Raw genomic sequence first — 17,937 nt, forward strand, 5'->3', positions numbered from 1 at the left:
TGCTGATTGTTGAACTGTGAGACACATTACAGTGATATATCCTTTCTTCTGGCACCTTCTGCAAATGACCTGGCATGCCCAGCAGTCCTCCTCAGTGTGGGTAGTTTATGCATAATGGCCACATGGAAATTCCTTATGTTTCTGTGGTTCTCTGTCTCACTGATTCAGGAGGTGAACTTCTCAGTACACATTACATTCCAGAGAATCCTTCTCTGTGGTTTCCATGGCAATAGCTACCTCAACAGCTTTCTTGAATTTAAGCATTGATACAGACAGTTACTTTTTCTGGATCTGGTCATTGTGTAACCCAGAGACAAACTGATCATGAAGAACTAACAGATTTATTTGGGCATAAATAATTGCATCCGAAGAAGTGAGGTTTTTACCCACGAAAGCTTATGCCCAAATAAATCTGTTAGTCTTTAAGGTGCCACCAGTCTCCTTGTTGTTTTTGTAGATACAGACTAACACGGCTACCCCCTGATACTTGATCATGAAGGATATCACTTAATATTTGCCCAAACTACAATGCTCTGACAACTTTAACCTTAGAGTAGCACCAAACTTTGCTACCAATTCTTCACTCCCCTGATAGTCGCGGATGGCACCAATAATATTCTGTTATGTTCCTGCATTGCTATAGTAATTGTGGCATACATGGCAATTCCAGGCACAGCTGGAGACAAGAAGTCATGCAGCAGTCCATATGCCTTCAGACCCATCACTGTGAGCAAGGCTGAAACTTGTCTGTCTGGAATACAATTGCAAGCTGCAAATTGCTCTAAACCAGCGTTTCCCAAACTTGGGATGCCCCTTGTGTAAAGGAAGCGGTGCGGGCTGAGGGATGTGCTGGTCGCCCTTTCTGCAGCCCCCGTTGGCCTGGAGCAGCAAACCGTGGCCAGTGGGAGCCGCGATCAGCCGGACCTGCGGACGTGACAGGTAAACAAACTGGCCCAGCCCGCCAGGGGCTTTCCCTACACAAGCGGCATCCCAAGTTTGGGAAACACTGCTCTAAACGTTTGAGGTACACCACCCATGACTTGCAGTTTTCGCTAAATTCATCAACCTTGCCCACACAAGTTGCCATTCTCCTGCTGGGCTTCTCACCATCCCAGATGCCTTCACTTCCACAGGGAAACTCTCCCCCCCACGCTTTTTTTTTTTTTTTTTTACTGTGCAGCACTACCTGCACTTGATCTCCCTCCACTGGCTGTGGGCTTATACTACAGAATCTCTCCTTTGGTTGTACTTGGGCTCCTTGTGCTGGCTGCGGACCCCCAATGCAGGCTAAAGCTGCTTCTCTCTCTAGCTTGCTTGAGAACAAAAATGGATGCCCTCCCCTCACTATTCTGTCTCTGCAGCAGCTAGGCAGCAATGGCAGAAAACTTCTGCTGTGTTCTGTCTTTAATTACCATCTTCCCCCTCTCTAACTGGCTGGTTCCATCTGTACCTGAAGCAAAATGCAGCAGCAGTCTTCCACCTTCTGTTTCCAGGTGAAATTTTTTCTTCCTTTTTAAAAAAAAAATGTATTATGTGCTTACTTTTTCTTCTTCTTTTTCAGGCAGTAGGAACCACTAGACACTTGTAGGATAAAATATCCTCATTGCCAATATTTTATATCTGGTCCCAACACACACAGGAGGAGCTGATTTAAAGCATAGCTTGTCTTCTGTGGAGACTTTATTGTTCTGGAAGCAAAACTTAAACTAAAACCAAACAGCAAAAGGCTGTTGCATGAGGCCATGTCTACACTTACCAGCGATCGATGCTGCTGCGATCAATCAGGAGGGGTCTAGTGAAGACCCGCTAAATCAAACACAGAGCGCTCTCCGGTCAACTTCGGTACTTCACCAGAACAAGAGGAGTAAGGTAAGTCAATAGGACAGTGTCTCCCATTGATGCAGCGCAGTGTAGACACCACAGTAAGTCAACCTAAGCTATGTCGACTCCAGTTACATTATTCACATAGCTGGAGTAGTGTAACTTAGATTGACTTACCCCAGTAGTGTAGACAAGGCCTGAGTGAGCACAGAATGCCTAACGATTTAAAGGGACAGGACATCACAATAACAGAGATATAATGTTAAAACTTCTCACTCTTTGTCAAACTATGCCCTTTACCAGGACCTTTAGGCAAAGAAATGTTAGCTAAGCCTATCTATCCCAACTTGACTTTGGAAAGATAGCATTCTCCATGCCACTACTGTTTTGCTGTTAGATCCTTTATACTCATATGTTCTACTTTTTGGTGCTTGTTGGCAATCTGAGATCAAATTTTACTACTATATTGGTATTTGCTATTGTTTTGGATAATTTCTTTCTTTCTTTCTATACTTTTCTCTCTGTGTTTTACATATACACACATAGAATTGAATACAACTATATGACTGCTATTTATAATACTTACATGTATATTCTGTACTTTTAACTGTATATCAGGCACCTATTATATTTGCCAGGAAGCTAGTAAAGTTTCTTTGAGTGGGCAACTAATAGTTTATATGTACATATGTACATATATATCCATTTTCAAAAAAGAAAACCTCTTATTTTTAATAAAAAGTGAAAGGAAAAAGCCAGCACAATGATAGGAGAAGTACTAATGAAAGTTGTAACCATGCCAATGTGATCAAATAAAAAAGCTATTTTTAAAGAAACCTGTGGCAGTTCTAAGTCAAGACTTGTGACATGTAAACTTTTAAACTTTTTATTGGAAAAAAAAATCTAAAAGCAAGTATAGGATCATTACTAGACTAATGCCTATACAGGTTTTGGGCCAAAAAGAAAAGGATCATGAAGCTTAAAATAAAACTGTGCTAAAAAAACCATAAGAATCAAAACAAGAGCTCCTAAAAATGGCAATAAAAAGTTTTATATCTCTTTTAATAAAAAAGTGTAAAATAAAAGAAGTCCTGGACAAAACACTACAGAATGCTGACTACACTAATGACTATGAGAAGTTTGGAGCAATGAGAAGTTTCAGAAAACCTAAAATAACACTGCAATGATAACACTTTCTCAGGTACATTCCTTTTATTTTAGCTTTATTTTAAGTAAGAAACATTTAATATATTTTAATAGTGATTAAAGGTGGAATTTTCAGAAGTGCCTAACAAAGTCTGATGTCTGATTCTTATTGAAAGTAAATGGTATTTCAGTTTCTAACTTTGCTAGGTGCTTTAGAAACTCTCACTCCAAGTTTATATGGTTAGAATTTCTGAAGCAGTCAATAGCTTACAAGTATTTTCAAATTCTCTCTTCAAAGACATTTTCTTCTTTTCATCATTACTAGATTATCAGTTCTTATCCTCCTCAAGTACAGTACATAAATTAGCAAGTCAGCAATTATATCATTATTATTTAGCGAATAGGAAGCATTTTGAAAGGGCTTCTTGCAGAAAGCGCATGACATGGCTGCTTTGAGACCTATACTAGTTACTTGTGAGTAAGGCTACATTTTAGTCACAGGTATTTTTAGTAAAAGTCATGGACAGGTCACAGGCAGTAAACAAAAATTCACGGCCCGTGACCTGTCCATTACTTGTACTATATACCCCTAAGTAAAACTTGGGCCGGGGGCTGCGGGTGCTGGGGGGTGGCCTGGGATCCCGTGGGTGCTGGGGCGGGGGGGTTTGGAAGGACTGGTAGGCTCCCTACCCAGCTCTACACAGCTCCCCGGAAGCAGCCTCTAGAGGGAGGGAAGGCCAGGGGGGATCTGCGCACTGCCCCCGCCACGAGCTCTAGCTCTGCAGCTCCCATTGGCCGGGAGCCTCCCTCCCTCCTCCCCCCCCCCAAGGTAAGCATTGCCCCATAGCCCAACTCCGTGACCCAGCCCCGAGCCCCCTCCTACATCCAAACTGCTGCTGGCCCAAACACATCGGCTGCTACAAAAGTCACGGAGGTCACAGAAAGTCATGGAATTCGTGACTTCCGTGACCTCCATGACAGACATGCAGCCTTACTTGTGAGCTTCCAGTTAAATTTTAAGGTGTTCATTTTGATTAATAAAGCCCTGACTGGCTTGGGATCAGCCTACCTGACAGATCACCTCTCTCCCCGTAGCTACAATCAGCAGAAGCTCTGATATTAGATCCCTCTTCATGTATTTGAGAGAGGTAGAGTTCTCTGTAAAGTCCCCCAAAGACAATGATACTCCTCCTGTCCCAGTCTCAAGTTTTACTAATTTACCCTAATTTGAAGCTCAACTGTAAAAAGTGAACGAAAGATCAAAAAAGTCAAAATAACCTATAACAACAAATGTTGATCTGAAAGGTGCAAAAACGGGACAGAAAGGCTGAATTAGTCTAAGCACAGAGGCCTACTGGTATAATTCAAAGACTATGTTAAGATTATGCCTGGTAAAGAAGAACAGTATACAACCAGAAATCGATGAACCAAAATTGGTGTATTGAAAATTAGGCCTAATTGGTGAACAAAATAAGGAAAGGATAGGCTTTTCTGCCCATCGCTCCCCTTTTGGGGTTCTGAAAAAGAGGCTTTGGGGGGCAAGTTGGCAACCATAATAATGGCTGACTGAAAGATGAGAGAAAGGGAAGGAGCAAGCTCCACCATCATGGCTGCCACCCTCATTGTCTCCTGGGACCATGGACCTACTTCTTCATAATCCTGAGAGATGTCCTGACCAGACAAGGCCAGAAAGATGGACCCAGATGACACTACCATCTTCCCAGCTCAATCTCAAACATCACATGGGATGTGAGATTTTCTCATCCTCACCCCCCATGTGTCCTTTTCCTTCCCTACATTATGTCTTTTCTTTCCTCTCTCTCTCTCTCTCTCTCTTTCTTCCTTCTGTCTACTAAGAGTCTGGCTTAGTTGTCCAAGACTGTATATCTTGCTACGCTGCTGTTAGCCTGTGACCAGAAACAGGCAGCTAAACCAGTGCCCTAAAACAGCCCATACTGTTACAAATTTATCAGGTCTTGGAGTGGCTGATAAGACTGAATGCTGTGACTGTTCTTCCAGCAGTGAGGTTGCAAGTGAGAGTGAATGCCAGAGACAGAAACTGCATTTTCTCTTTGCTATTCTTTTCTCTCCCCTTTTGTATGTGTTAGTTTTCTTTTGTCTTCTAGCAAACAGGTTTTACCAACAACAGCAACCAGCCCCTCTCAGCTACTCTTTTCCTCAAAAGAACAGTTTTTACCATCTTTAATACCTTCTCAGAAACTGCCAGACAATCAGACAAGTTTTTGTTTTGTTCTGTTTTTCCCCTTCTGGGATGTTGTTAAAATCTAATACTTTACATTTTGAATGCTTTAACTGTTTTTCTTTTTTTTTTCTTTTTTTTTTTTGTATCTTTCATGAAGGTCCAAAGAATCTTTAATGGTGTGATTGCCCTAGTAGGAAACAGGCTGAGGTCTCTGTATACCAAACCCTGACCCTTGTTTAAAATTGGACAGCATTATGTTAACACGTTTGTCTCTTTGGGTTCATATGTTTAATCTAAATGAATATAGCATAACATTCAGGGTATGCTGAAGGGCCTATTTATTTCACTTGCCCTTCAAAGAGAGATATGGGGTTGAGATATAGGCCAAACTGTGGGGGGTGACAATATTTGATTATGAGTTGCTGCTTGGTAGTGGAAATGAGCTTCTAAATCAAAATAAATAAAATAAAGTTTTTAGGGCAGAAATACAGTAATTATTTATTGGTTCAATCAAAATTTAAAAACCTACTATATCTACTTACCTACTTACATAAAAAGCCAAAATATCCTTTAAAATCCTCTTATTTCTCTTTTTATACCAGACTTTAAATCTTCACTTGATGTTTTTAATGGCCAATTTATGTAGGGTAAATAATTAGTAACTTACCACATGATGCCATTTCATCTGTTTCATCACCACAGTCATCCTCCCTATCACACAACCACGATTTTGGAATACAACGTCCATTCCCACAAGAAAACTGATCAACTTGACATGTTCTTGCTGCAATGACAAAGGCACGCAAAATCTTAAAATCTTAAAAAGCAAGAGATAGAGTACAATCTGTTAGATCATTCAGTCCATGGCTTTCCTTAGAACTAACTTAGCAGGTGGAGGTCTAGATGGTTTTTGCTTTGCCCTTGACTGAGTGCTATCCTCATCTCCTTTGCTCTCAGTGGAAATTGAAGGTACCTGCAGTACTGTACCCTTATCATTACATTCAATAATTCATAATGGATTTCCCAGTAGGTCGGAAATTTGTGAGGTTTCACAAAATTATGCAATTACAGGAAATTAAATGTTAAACCAATATTAATGTCGTAGTCAAAATAATCAAAAATCTGAAAACGCCAAAGTAGGATTAAGGCTGGCATTCTCAAAGAAGGCAAAAGAAGTTAGGCATCCAAATCCAACTGAATTCCAGAGGAAGTTGGGTACTTAATTTCCCCAGTCTCCTTTGAAAATCCAAACCTAAATATTCAGAGCAGTGATTAGTACTTAAATAAATTTAATTCAGAATTAGGTGATCTGGTTCACATTACAGATTATCCCTTCTCCCTATCAAATGTGCGGACAGTTGTTTGCTATATTTCATTAGTTCTGTGTAGTATGGTTTTCTTTCCACTTTAAGAATTAAATTAATGGTTTAATCTGGTTTGTAAAGAAATCATGTAATTGTTCACCTGACATCTGTCATCCACCAACGTGTATAGCCACATATTGACAATGAAGACAAAGGGAATAATGGGATTTCATTATAGTAAACCAGTTCATTATTTTTACACACCACTTGCCGTTAAAAAAATACACTGAAGTGTCTTTTGGGAACACTGGAGCTAATTCATTTCCGGCATAATGATATTAAACTCAGCGGAGTTATGGCAGGGATGAATTTGGCCTATGGTGTGTGTATACACATATATATTTCTTGTAAATACAGGCTTCTTCCAGATGCACACAATATTAGATTACTTCAGATGCTCCTTGTTGCTGTTAATTTAGCTTATGTACAATGAAAAAACTCCTTATGATTTTTTTTTCTTTTAAATTCAGTTCAAGTGACTATGATGGGCAAAGTACTAAACACTTGATCTTTATTGCTTCAAGAAGATTTGTACACATTTTGATGTGTGCTTTAGGTTGTTGTCATGATGAAAAATAATCCTCTTCCAGGTTTCCTCCCTGATGGGATTATTTTTGATGTTATTATTGCTTTATACATTGTCAACTATGCCATCAGTAAAAAAAATAGCTCACCAAAATCTTCTGGAATAAATACAGTCCTACACTGTGACGATGATGATCATAACACTCATCATCACCATCATGGCAAATCCCCAAAAAGATGTGGCTTCCTTGTAAATCGAGTGCCACCCAGAACAGTCTCTGACAGGATGCTTAAGGTAGTCTGATTGTATATTCAGTTTATATCCATCACTGGCAATGTTATTGTGCCACCAAAGCTTTTGGCACCCATGTGATTGCCAGCCACGTACCAGCATTTCTTGGTACACACACTTCAGAATTTGTTGGTCTGCCATTGTTATGATACCAAAAATTCTGCGAAAACAAACCAATGATGATGGAGATAATTGCTGGATTTGTCTTCGAATATCCTGGCTTCTGATCTTGTCCTGCCACTTTATTTGGAGCAGTTGATGGAGACGATTATTCATTATTAGTGAATAATAAATAAAATAAAATAAAATAATGACACATACTCAGCTGGTGTAAATGAGCACAGCTCCTGCCTTTAATGGAGTTAAACCAATTTACACCAGCTAAGATGACTCTAATACTTCACACTTACTAAAGCACTATTCATCCATATATAATACTTAACAGCAGGAGTCAGACTCTCCTTTTTTAGAGCTTCTCCACACTTTCCGCATATAGAAATCTTTCCATCAGAGTAGGCATGTTCAGCAGTGTTTCATAAAAACATACAACTTTGTTCCCAAAGAGTTTACCCTTTCAAAATTATCGTGAGCAAATGCCCAGCTAAATTCATTGGTGTGGGGCTTTGGCAGAACCGGAAGAGAATAAGACAGGATGGGTCCTCATGCCAGCTATTGAGAAGAGGAATGTATTAGCTCCTTATTGGATGGAGCATCTATCCTCAGCTTGCTCTCTCTCTCTCTCTCTCACGGACGCACAACGCATGCCCCAGTACACCATGGAAGGCCTTTTGCTAGTACTCCACAGTTCCACTGTGGGATTCTGGGGATGCAGCTCAGAGCAACCCGCTTTTTCTTGGCACCATCCCCTTCTCAAACCCCAGATTTCAGTCTGGAAAACCAGGAATGAGTCAATATCATTTGAACCAGCATTAACCCATGTTGTGTCCCTATGGTGGGTCAGTCTCAAAGCCAGCTGGCATAGTGGTCAGGCAATGGCTCCACAGTTCTTTTCAGTCTCTCTTTTCTAGAGTGGGACCCTGCAGGGTCATATATCATGAGCCTCAGCCCCTCCTATGTGTTTCCTCTTCTCTCTTCTGGGCTCTGTCGCAACAGTGGAGTGGGGGGAGCAAGATAGGGGGACTGAGGCCCTCCTTCTCCACAGGGTCCCAACCCTGGATGTTGCAGTCTTCAGATGATCTGTTGGTCTACCCCAAGTTAAACTCTCCTCTGGGTCTTCTCCAACCAGGCTGGAGCTTCTCTCTTTGGGGTGTGGTCATAGTCTTACTAGAGGAGTTTAATTTCCCTGGGGTAAGGGGTATGGTTCAGAGGCTTTTGTGGGTTCCCACCTCCAAAGCGGAGGGGGGATTTGGATCACTTCTCCCAGAGTGGTCTTACCTGCACAGCAGTCACTTTGCCCATAGGCTTCAACCTCACTTCCTCGTGCAGACTGTAGTACCTTCCCCTGGCCTACCAGTGCCCTTTCAAACTGTCTCTTCACCTAAAGCCCTGCATGTGCTGAAGGGGGTGCGCCTCCTTAACCCAGTATTGCTCCGCAATTTGCTCTCGGTTATTGGGTGTGTAAACTCCATCACAGTTTCCACAACAGCTGCAGCTGAACAGCTATAGGGGGACTCAGCACACTGCAGCAAGCTCCTGCTGGAGCTCCACTGCATGTTGGAGGAGGGTAGGAAAAGAGAACTAAGCTAAGCTGCACAAAAGGACAGTCATCCTATGTACACAGGATAGCTTCAGCCTCCACAAATCCAGGGTTGCCCCTCCCTCTATAACCCCTGGATCTGCAGAATTGGGATACATTGTCCCTGTTACACTCAACGGCCCCTCAGATCCTTCCTCTACAACTAGGTGAGCTTTGTAACATTTGCATGGCCCCTACAGTGAAGAGGCAATCTAGCCATGGAAAGATTATCAAACTACTGGACATAGTAATTATAAATAATATTTTATTTTCATATTACTGGCTATAAACCTTGAAGAACAACTGTACTGATCCAGCTAATCAATAACATACAAATATCAGACAAGCAAAGACTGTATAACATTATACATTGTAACTTTAAAACCTTTTTAAAAAAACTTCAGTTTTAGGAGGCCTCTTGGTATATTTACTGACATGAAGCTTTGTAAAAGGTTTCTCAAAGAAATGTATCTATTTCAAATGGAAACAACTCACCACCTATATGACTCCAACTATGTAATCAGCCCCTAAAATTTTCGTTACTGGTCACATACATAAATTATGTACTAGTTACTAGTCAGGCAGGATCCAACTACAGACCATCATTACTATATACATTTAATCCTCTATTTTTGCTCACAAAATATAGCTGTTTGTGTCATTGCCAATAGGTGGTGTGGACTGCAGAGAGAAGAACAAATAAGAATCTCATCCCACAAAGCCTGTTCAAATAAATAACCCTTACACAATAGACCCTTGTACTCACGTAAACAGAGCAAGACTTTTATAGGATCTGGCCTAAACTGCACTTGGGCTATGAACAATTAAAAGTAATTAAAATGCATATTTCTCTGTACTATGGGGTGAAGAATGTAGTTCTCTAATTCCCATCTTTTTTACCTAGATTATTAGAATGCACATTATGATTTGTGTGACAGGCTTCCTTTAGAGTTTCAACTGAAACGGCTCTCTAAAATGTGCCAATTTGCACTCCCCAACTTAAAAATCAAGTAATGTATTGGAAACCCCACTAGATAAAAGCCATTGATTTCTTACTTTGCTGCTATAAGTGAACATTTTTCCTCTTGTTCTTTGAAACAGCCAACATACAGAATCAGAAAATAAATGAAATATAGTGTAGCGAAAGAGATTTTTAAACAAAATATGAAAGGAGAGATGTTTCTGTAAAACATCAACACAGTTTGGTTTTAGGACATTTTAAGTCAGATAATATGGATTCAGTATATGTGTATACATGCTGTCAATCTCTTTCTTTCACTCAGTACTTAAAAAGAATAGTAAGTTTGCTGCCTATTTTTCAACATTTATCAGACTACTAATGACCTCTCTAGAACTGTCTACTGATCTGTACTAAAGACTGTATGTTTCTGTGCAAGAATGGAGTGGTTTAGGACTCCTAGATTTATTGTAATGGGACAGATATGGAAATATAAATAGACAAGGTCAAATGGGACTTCCTTATAAAACCCCATACGTAAATAATATAACAAATACTAAACTATTTGCAGATGAGTTCAGGGGAAACAGTAAAATTATATTTGTCAAGGTAAAAAACAACAAGAACAAAATGCTTACTTGTCAGATGACTTACATCACAGTATGATAATAAACTACATTCCAACTGCCAAGAAAGATTTAGCAGGGACAAGTTTGCATCCAAGTACTGCATTGACAGTCAACCCATATGGATAGATTAAGTGCCAAATTACTTTGGAAAGCAGAGTCAAGCACAGGGATTAAGTAAAATATAATTTACATTCTAGCCCTGGTGACATCAAAATCTGAATTCATTTAAAACTGCAGTAATCAGATCATCAACAGTAGGCTGGTTCAGCTCAGTGCTGAGTACAGGCATGAATTTTTATTGAATTGGAATTTAGATAAAAGTTACTTACACCTCCAAGTAAAGTTTTTACCTGCACAGGTTTCATTTGATTCATCTTCATTATTGCCACAATCATTAGCTCCATCGCAAAGCCACCTCTTGGGGATGCAGCGGTTATTCTGGCACTTAAACTGATCATCAGGACAGCTATGATTGACTAGGAAAAAAATATTACTGTCTCCTAAGCATATCATCAAAAAGAAACTGCTGAAAACATGATTATATTAAGTTTCACTCATTGAAGAACTAGAGATACAATTAATATGATTACCCCATAATTTATAATCTTCATAGCTCAGAACTGTATTGCAAACAGGAAAAGTCGAGTCCCAGTTAAACAGTTGCTGAAGTATTTCAGATATAATAATACAAAATCTGGAGACTCTATTAAAATAAAAGGAGTTATACAAGTGTAAATAGGTATCAGTGAGAGAAGAATAAGTTCCGTAAGATTGTATAGTCTTTATAGGAATGGATGGCTACAGATTGTAGGTAAATACCCAGCTCCACTAAGTCAATGATAAAACTCCTAGTGACTTCAGAGGGGCCAGATTTCACCTTGCATTTTTCATAAACATTATGAGTAAGAGCCTTAACTGGCATAACTCAGCATAACTCCATTGTAGCTATGACAATTTACATCAGCTGAGGATCTGACCACCCAACTACAATGATATGTTAGCATTTTCATTAAAGGTTAAAGGGCTTTGAGATCCTCAAATGAAAACCACTATCTAAATTCAAAGAATTGCTATTATGAACTCATATTTTCAGACGTTTATACTAAACTAATATCATAAGCCAGCATTTAACTTCTCAAATTTTGAGTATTCATTCATATTTTAGTGTTCTAACAATGTAAAAAAGATTATTAAGATAGTTGCAGTTCTATGACTCAAAATGTTAATTTGTCTGATATACCATGAAGTAGCCTAATCAATGTCGGCACATTATTAGAAAAAATAATTAAGCTGTACAAATAATAAACCTTATACATTGTTTATTGTGCTTAGTTTCCCCATATTTAATATGGAATTTATTATATAATTATTTGAGATGACATGTGTTCACACTCATTATCTGAGCATATATATATATATATATACTTATCATAGTGCAATGCTTATCAACCAACAATAAAACATTTTTAAGGAAATTCATAACACAAACAACAACAATAAAGAAAAAATTAAGGATGTCAGACAAACATACAAAAGCCACACATTTCACAGTTAAGGATTAAACCTCCAGTAGCTAGACACAGCAGGGTGCCATCTTAAATGTTAACCTACTATGTTCATTGTATGCAAGAACTGGAGGCTATGTCTATAACTGAATTTTCATGCTTTTGTGTATTTATCTTTAACGTTCTCTTAAAGCCATTTTTGTGCATATTAGTCCCAGTTAAGTGAGAAAATGAATGACACTAATAAAAAAGTATATTTAAGCAAAATAAATATTGGCGCCTGATACTGCACTTGAAGGCAACAGGAGTTTTGTGTCAGTAAGGAGTCCATGAGTATGCCTTTTGACTTTAGTAGGCTCTGGATGAGGCCTCTGGTGAACTTCCTTCTCTAGTTCTCTCTAAAATAAAACTGAAGGGCTCAATTCACCAAGCCTTGTTGACTTCAACATTCTGTGTGCAGAGAGGTTGCAGGATCAGGCCCTTTTCCCATATCCATTTCCTCAAATAAGGATTCATCTCAAATTTGCAGCAACAACAAAAATACTACCAAGGGTTTTTATCCAAAGCCCATTGAAACTAATGGGAAAATTCCCATTTACTTCAGTGTGCTTTGAATTGGCCTAAATTAGGATGGAAGGCTTTGGTATATAAATAAGTTTTTAACATTTTTTATAGCTCAGCTTTGGCAAACATAAAATAATTTTAAAAGGCCATATGCTTAAAATCATATCTTTAGTTTTAAACATTAAAATCATAGTTTAGTTTTAGACTATCTTAAGGAATGAAAGGGTACAATAATTCACTAAAGTGAAGCCATTCAAGGACTTACACCATAAAAGGTAATGCAAAGTGGCAATCATATGGACCCGTTACTTGTAATCAAACAGGCAGTTCAATTTTGTACAAATAACCCTTGAGATAGCAGCTCCTGAACGAACTATAGATAAGGAATGGCAGTAATCTAGTTTACCAGATACTGTAAGCGGCAGGGGAAAGCAGTTTTGCAATGCTTTTGAAATGGTAAAAAGTAACCTTTGTTGGATTGCAAATATAGGGAAACGTAAAACTGTGGTTCCCACTAGGTATGAAATTAGTCAAGATCTAAAAGTCATGAGAGCCAATGTTATTGCTTCTACGTGATTCTGGGAACTAACAAATAAGCCCTCAGTTTTCCCTGAATCTAACTGCAACCACAGACACTGTAACCAAGATGTAACATTAGTAAAAGCAAGGAATCAGCTAAAAAATTACTTATTTAAACCACTTAAAATGATTTATTATAAATAGATTAATAGATTTATAAATAGATGAAAGTTATACTTTCCTTTGGTTAAAAAAAACTGACTACTGCTGAAAGTTTGGGAGGTTGATATTTTATTTCTGATTTAAATTACATAACATATTTTTATTTAATAGCAGATTTATCATGGAACTGTTCTTAAAAAGCAGAGGTGAGGTACACTGCATTACCTGCATTACAGGGGCAACCACCACTGGGGACAAGTAATAGACCCCATACTACATGAGAGTTGTGTGAGGGGATACCTCAGACATCTTTTCCTTTAAAAAGTAAAGGACCAGATCCTCAGCTGGTGTAAATCAATGTAGTTCCATTCAAATCATTGGAGCTATGTCAATTTTCACAGGCTGAAGACTTGGCCCAAAATGTAAGTTCTGGTCTAAAATTCAGTCCCTTACTCCTCAGACTGGCAAGGACCAAGGACCAGATTTTTAAAGAGTTTTAGGTCCCTAAAAAGAAGCAGCTAGACATCCAGTGGGATTGTCAAAAGTACCTAAGCAGGTTAAGTGTCTAACTCCCATTGAAATCCATGGAACTCAGGAGTCTATCACGCTTATGCACTTTGTAAATCCCCAAGGAACCACGTGGACCTCTCACCTCTTCTTCTCAGGGCTCTCTTTGATCAACTGAACAGTAGCAAAAATGTACTTAAGTGGAAGCTGTTTCCATCCCTCCTGCCTGGAGAGACATTTGCCACAGTTAGAGCATTTTATGGAATGGGTGAGTAGAAAGGAGATCCTAGCGAGCACTTGGGAGAATGATTATGCTAAATAATATTTTACACACTGTCGTGTATAGCTTTTAAAACAAAAATGGTCTTTGTAATCAATACATATGGTTAAGAAAAGTATGAATGATTGCAAAATCTGAATTCAACTTCAATGGCATGAGGGTTTTCAGTTTTGTTTTGTTTTTATTTTTAGAATTTCTTTAAAGTGCTGGTGGAACTTGATGCATCAAGATTATCATTAAATCCACTCTCTTTACTCATGTGAGCGGTAAGAAAGCAAATGGTAATAACACTTGGTTGTTATATAGCATTTATCATCCCTAGATCTTAAGTAGGCAGAATGTGGCTCCTGCTCAGGTATGAGCAAATATATTTACTTATTGTGTATCACATAAAAACACAACCCATGGAAACATCCATTAGAGGGAGACAAGGAGGAGGGAAGCTGTATGAAGTCTTGTTATGAGAAGTGAATGTGGGATTTCATGTATACTTTTGTTTACAAGCATTGGCCTGCTATGGATGAGAATGGTTTTGTGTTAATTGCTATCTTTTATAACTTAACAATTAGCATTTTTAAAAAAAGATATATTCTAGACTATAGTTCCCCTTGTGGAGTTTCCAGCAGTTTATTCTGTCACGGAGAGGGAGCTTCCTCCCCCTTTTCAAAGTACAGGCAGGGGAGTTAGCACCCAGAACCTGTGGATCTCGGAGGCTATGATTATCCCCACGGGTGTGCACACTCACTACATCTTCCTGGCACCCTGTGGCTCTCCCTCTCAATATGGCTCAGGTGCAAAACCGATGATGTGTAATGTGGTATGGAAATGCTTGGGGGATTGTGTTCCATACTTTAAATGGCAATACTATCCCCTATGGGCGCCCATCCCTCAACCCCAATTCTGCCAGGATTTACCAGGAAGTGGGGGAGAGCACTACACGTTTACACAGATCTAGTGGTACACAAACCCTACATAGGAGGTGGAAACCAACAGCTATCCTAGCCCACAGACACTGCAGTTGCCTGGCCTACCTGTTAGTGGTAGTTTATGCAAATTCTCTTTGTTAATAGGTCAAATTTTATAATAGAATGAGGCACAAGTAGAGCGCACAGGTAGTCATAAGTAGTTCCTGCCTTCCTCTCCAACATGTAGAAAGGATAAAAGCAGGACAAGAACCAGTCAAACTTCCAGACAATGGAATGGGGGAATCAGAACCTAAGGAAACATCTCTCCTCCCAAGACTACTGATGACCATACAAGCAAACACTGAGTGACTGGAACACCATAGGTGTTTGGAGGGAATACCAGGCAGAGCTAGATGACCCAGGTGGCAGCTGCTCTACAAGTTACTGATCCCCTAACACGCCTACAGAATATCCTGTTGAAATTCCAGCAAGTACTGATGGTGCTAGGTTCAGCATTAATGGCTCTTCTGTAGTTTCCATATTCTCAGCAAATTATTTACCACTATGGGGGAAGGAGCCAATGGTAACATGGTCACATGCAGTCCATACTGCTAAAGGGCAGTAAGGGACCTGTAAGCTAAATAAAGTGGCAAATCTTCCAGCTGAATTGCCCAAGATCCAGTGCATAGGGAAGTGGCTCCCCATCCATCATTGGGATCTCCATGGTAGCCGTGGTCTGCAAATCCATGTCAAGCCCCAGAAGGAGTGAATTCTAGCATTTTCTACAGTTTCCAAATCATGGAAATATTTCTCCAACCACCACCCATTTTATGCAGGTTTGTGCAGGTGAGAACTCAAAATGTCAAGTGCGCTGTTTAGAAGCCAACATTTCTAAGTATGAAACCCCCATTAAATCTTATTGCTTATTAATATAGAGTTTGTTTTTCATTTAATTTCTGCAATTACATGAAACATGTTTAAAAGAGGAGCAACTAAGGGCCTGATCCTGCAGTCCCTGATTAGGTTATGTTGCCCTGGATTTGAGCAGTGTGTATATCCGAGAATGTGATCAAACGAATTGCAACCGTATTGTGTCCATTCAGCCATCCTGAAGTAATGAAATAGAACACCACATAGTTAAGGGTTAATTTGGAGACAGGCTTTCAGAAGCAAGGTCAAAACTAGCTACTGTCTCTGCTAATCAGAATGGGAGGAGGGGACAAACAAGTAAACAACTTAGACTGAAAAACCTTGGTGGTTGGAAAACCTTGAGTCTAGATATCTCTGATGTTAAAAGTTTATTGAAAGTTAGAAAAGTGATGATACAATAGGGTCATTATGACCTATGTGTTTTGTAGAACTTAGCTATAAAAGATTAGCTAATAGAGTGTACTTTGGAGCAGACCTCTAAAGCCATCTTGAGAGATGTTTTCCTGACCCCTTTCTCCGCAGTGGGTAAGCAAATGGCCACTGCGAATCTGCTGTTAATTACTCAATGCCATTCCAGATGTTAGGAATGTTCTAAACCTATTGTTTATGTTTGTGTGTGCTTAAATCTAATAAAAAACTGCAGTTTTAGACAAGAGCATGCTTACACTGCATTACTCCTTTATCTGATGGAAGTGCTGAGTTCCTGTTGATTTATTCCTTACAACGCCTGGAGTGAAATAGTTAAGTTGCCCCTGTTGGGGATTCTGAAAACCACGGGTAACAGTTAGACTCCCTCTGAGTTGGTATTTTGGTTGTACTATAAGTACAGGATTGTGACATCACTTTTATATTAGCAAAACTATTATAGCAGAAGATAAAAAACAAAAATAGTGACGGGGAAAAAATCAAAGAGAACACAGATATAAAGGTAACTTTGAAACCAGAACTCTCCCAATGTAGCCAAGTGTACAGCCAAGATACTGTACCACAATGAGCAGGGGTGAATATGAGCAGAATGATAATGCTTCTGAACCCTTACATGTTCTTCCCAATAAGTACATATACACTTGCAGACTTTTTTTTACTTGCATTTAGAGATAACTGTGCAGGTGAGGACAGTTGATAGGTCTGCTTAAAAGTAATCATTTATGGCACTACCGTGTTTCCACTTTATCACCAAATTTACTTTTCTTAAAATATATCTCAATGAAGTTTTAAATATTACCATAGCAAAGCTGCAGGGTTTTTTAAGCTTTCAAGGCTATATTCCCCGCTTGTGTAAATGAGCAGAGCTCCACTGACTTCATGTGCAGAGAGGCATGCTAAGCACCAACTTGAACCCTGCTTTAACAAGTGTCAGTCTCTCTTCCCTTCAGTTCCTCTCTGTCACCCATCCATTCATTATGATGGGAGTTTTATTTTGCAGATAAACATGTCTGAAAACACACAGCATTTAGAATTACAAAAATCATTGCAGGTATATCTTTAACTGCTTAGCAACCTCTTATACTTGTATTTTTAAACAAGCTTTCATTGACATTAATGCAAAGTGAATACATGTATGCGACCCTTTGTTACCAGATCATTTCAGAAGCACGCTGTAGGGAAAGCTTCATTAGTGACCTTAGCAATAAAGTGTTCAAAATCTGATAATTCTTATTCAGCAATTTAGTGTATAAGTGTGACTAGAGACCAAATTGCTGATCTCCTCCGGCTGATAAAATTAAAATTTGAAAAGCACTAAACACATTTTTAAAAAAATTGTCTGACTAATACCGTGTTTCCCCGAAAATAAGACAGTGTCTTATATTAATTTTTGCTCCCAAAGATGCGCTAGGTCTTATTTTCAGGGGAGGTCTTATTTTTCCTGGAGCTTCGGGGCCTTATATTCCGGGGTGGCCTTATTATCGGGGAGGTCTTATTTTCGGGGG

The 17,937-nt window shown here is 39.1% G+C and overlaps 1 protein-coding gene across 1 annotated transcript in view; it reads right to left on the bottom strand.

The window, feature by feature from the left end:
- LRP1B (LDL receptor related protein 1B) overlaps window positions 1-17,937 on the bottom strand; it is a 1,279,381-nt gene that overhangs the window by 496,786 nt on the left and 764,658 nt on the right. Inside the window, exons 17-18 of the mRNA XM_026647738.1 lie at window positions 10,985-11,110; window positions 5,838-5,954 (exon numbers count right to left, since the gene is read on the bottom strand). Coding sequence (XP_026503523.1) covers window positions 5,838-5,954; window positions 10,985-11,110 — 243 coding nt within the window. The remainder of the gene's footprint in view (window positions 1-5,837; window positions 5,955-10,984; window positions 11,111-17,937) is intronic.

This window comes from Terrapene carolina, unplaced genomic scaffold (assembly GCF_002925995.2).
Source record: "Terrapene carolina triunguis isolate 2854851 unplaced genomic scaffold, T_m_triunguis-2.0 Scaffold62, whole genome shotgun sequence".
In the NCBI taxonomy this organism is placed as follows: Eukaryota; Metazoa; Chordata; order Testudines; family Emydidae; genus Terrapene; species Terrapene triunguis.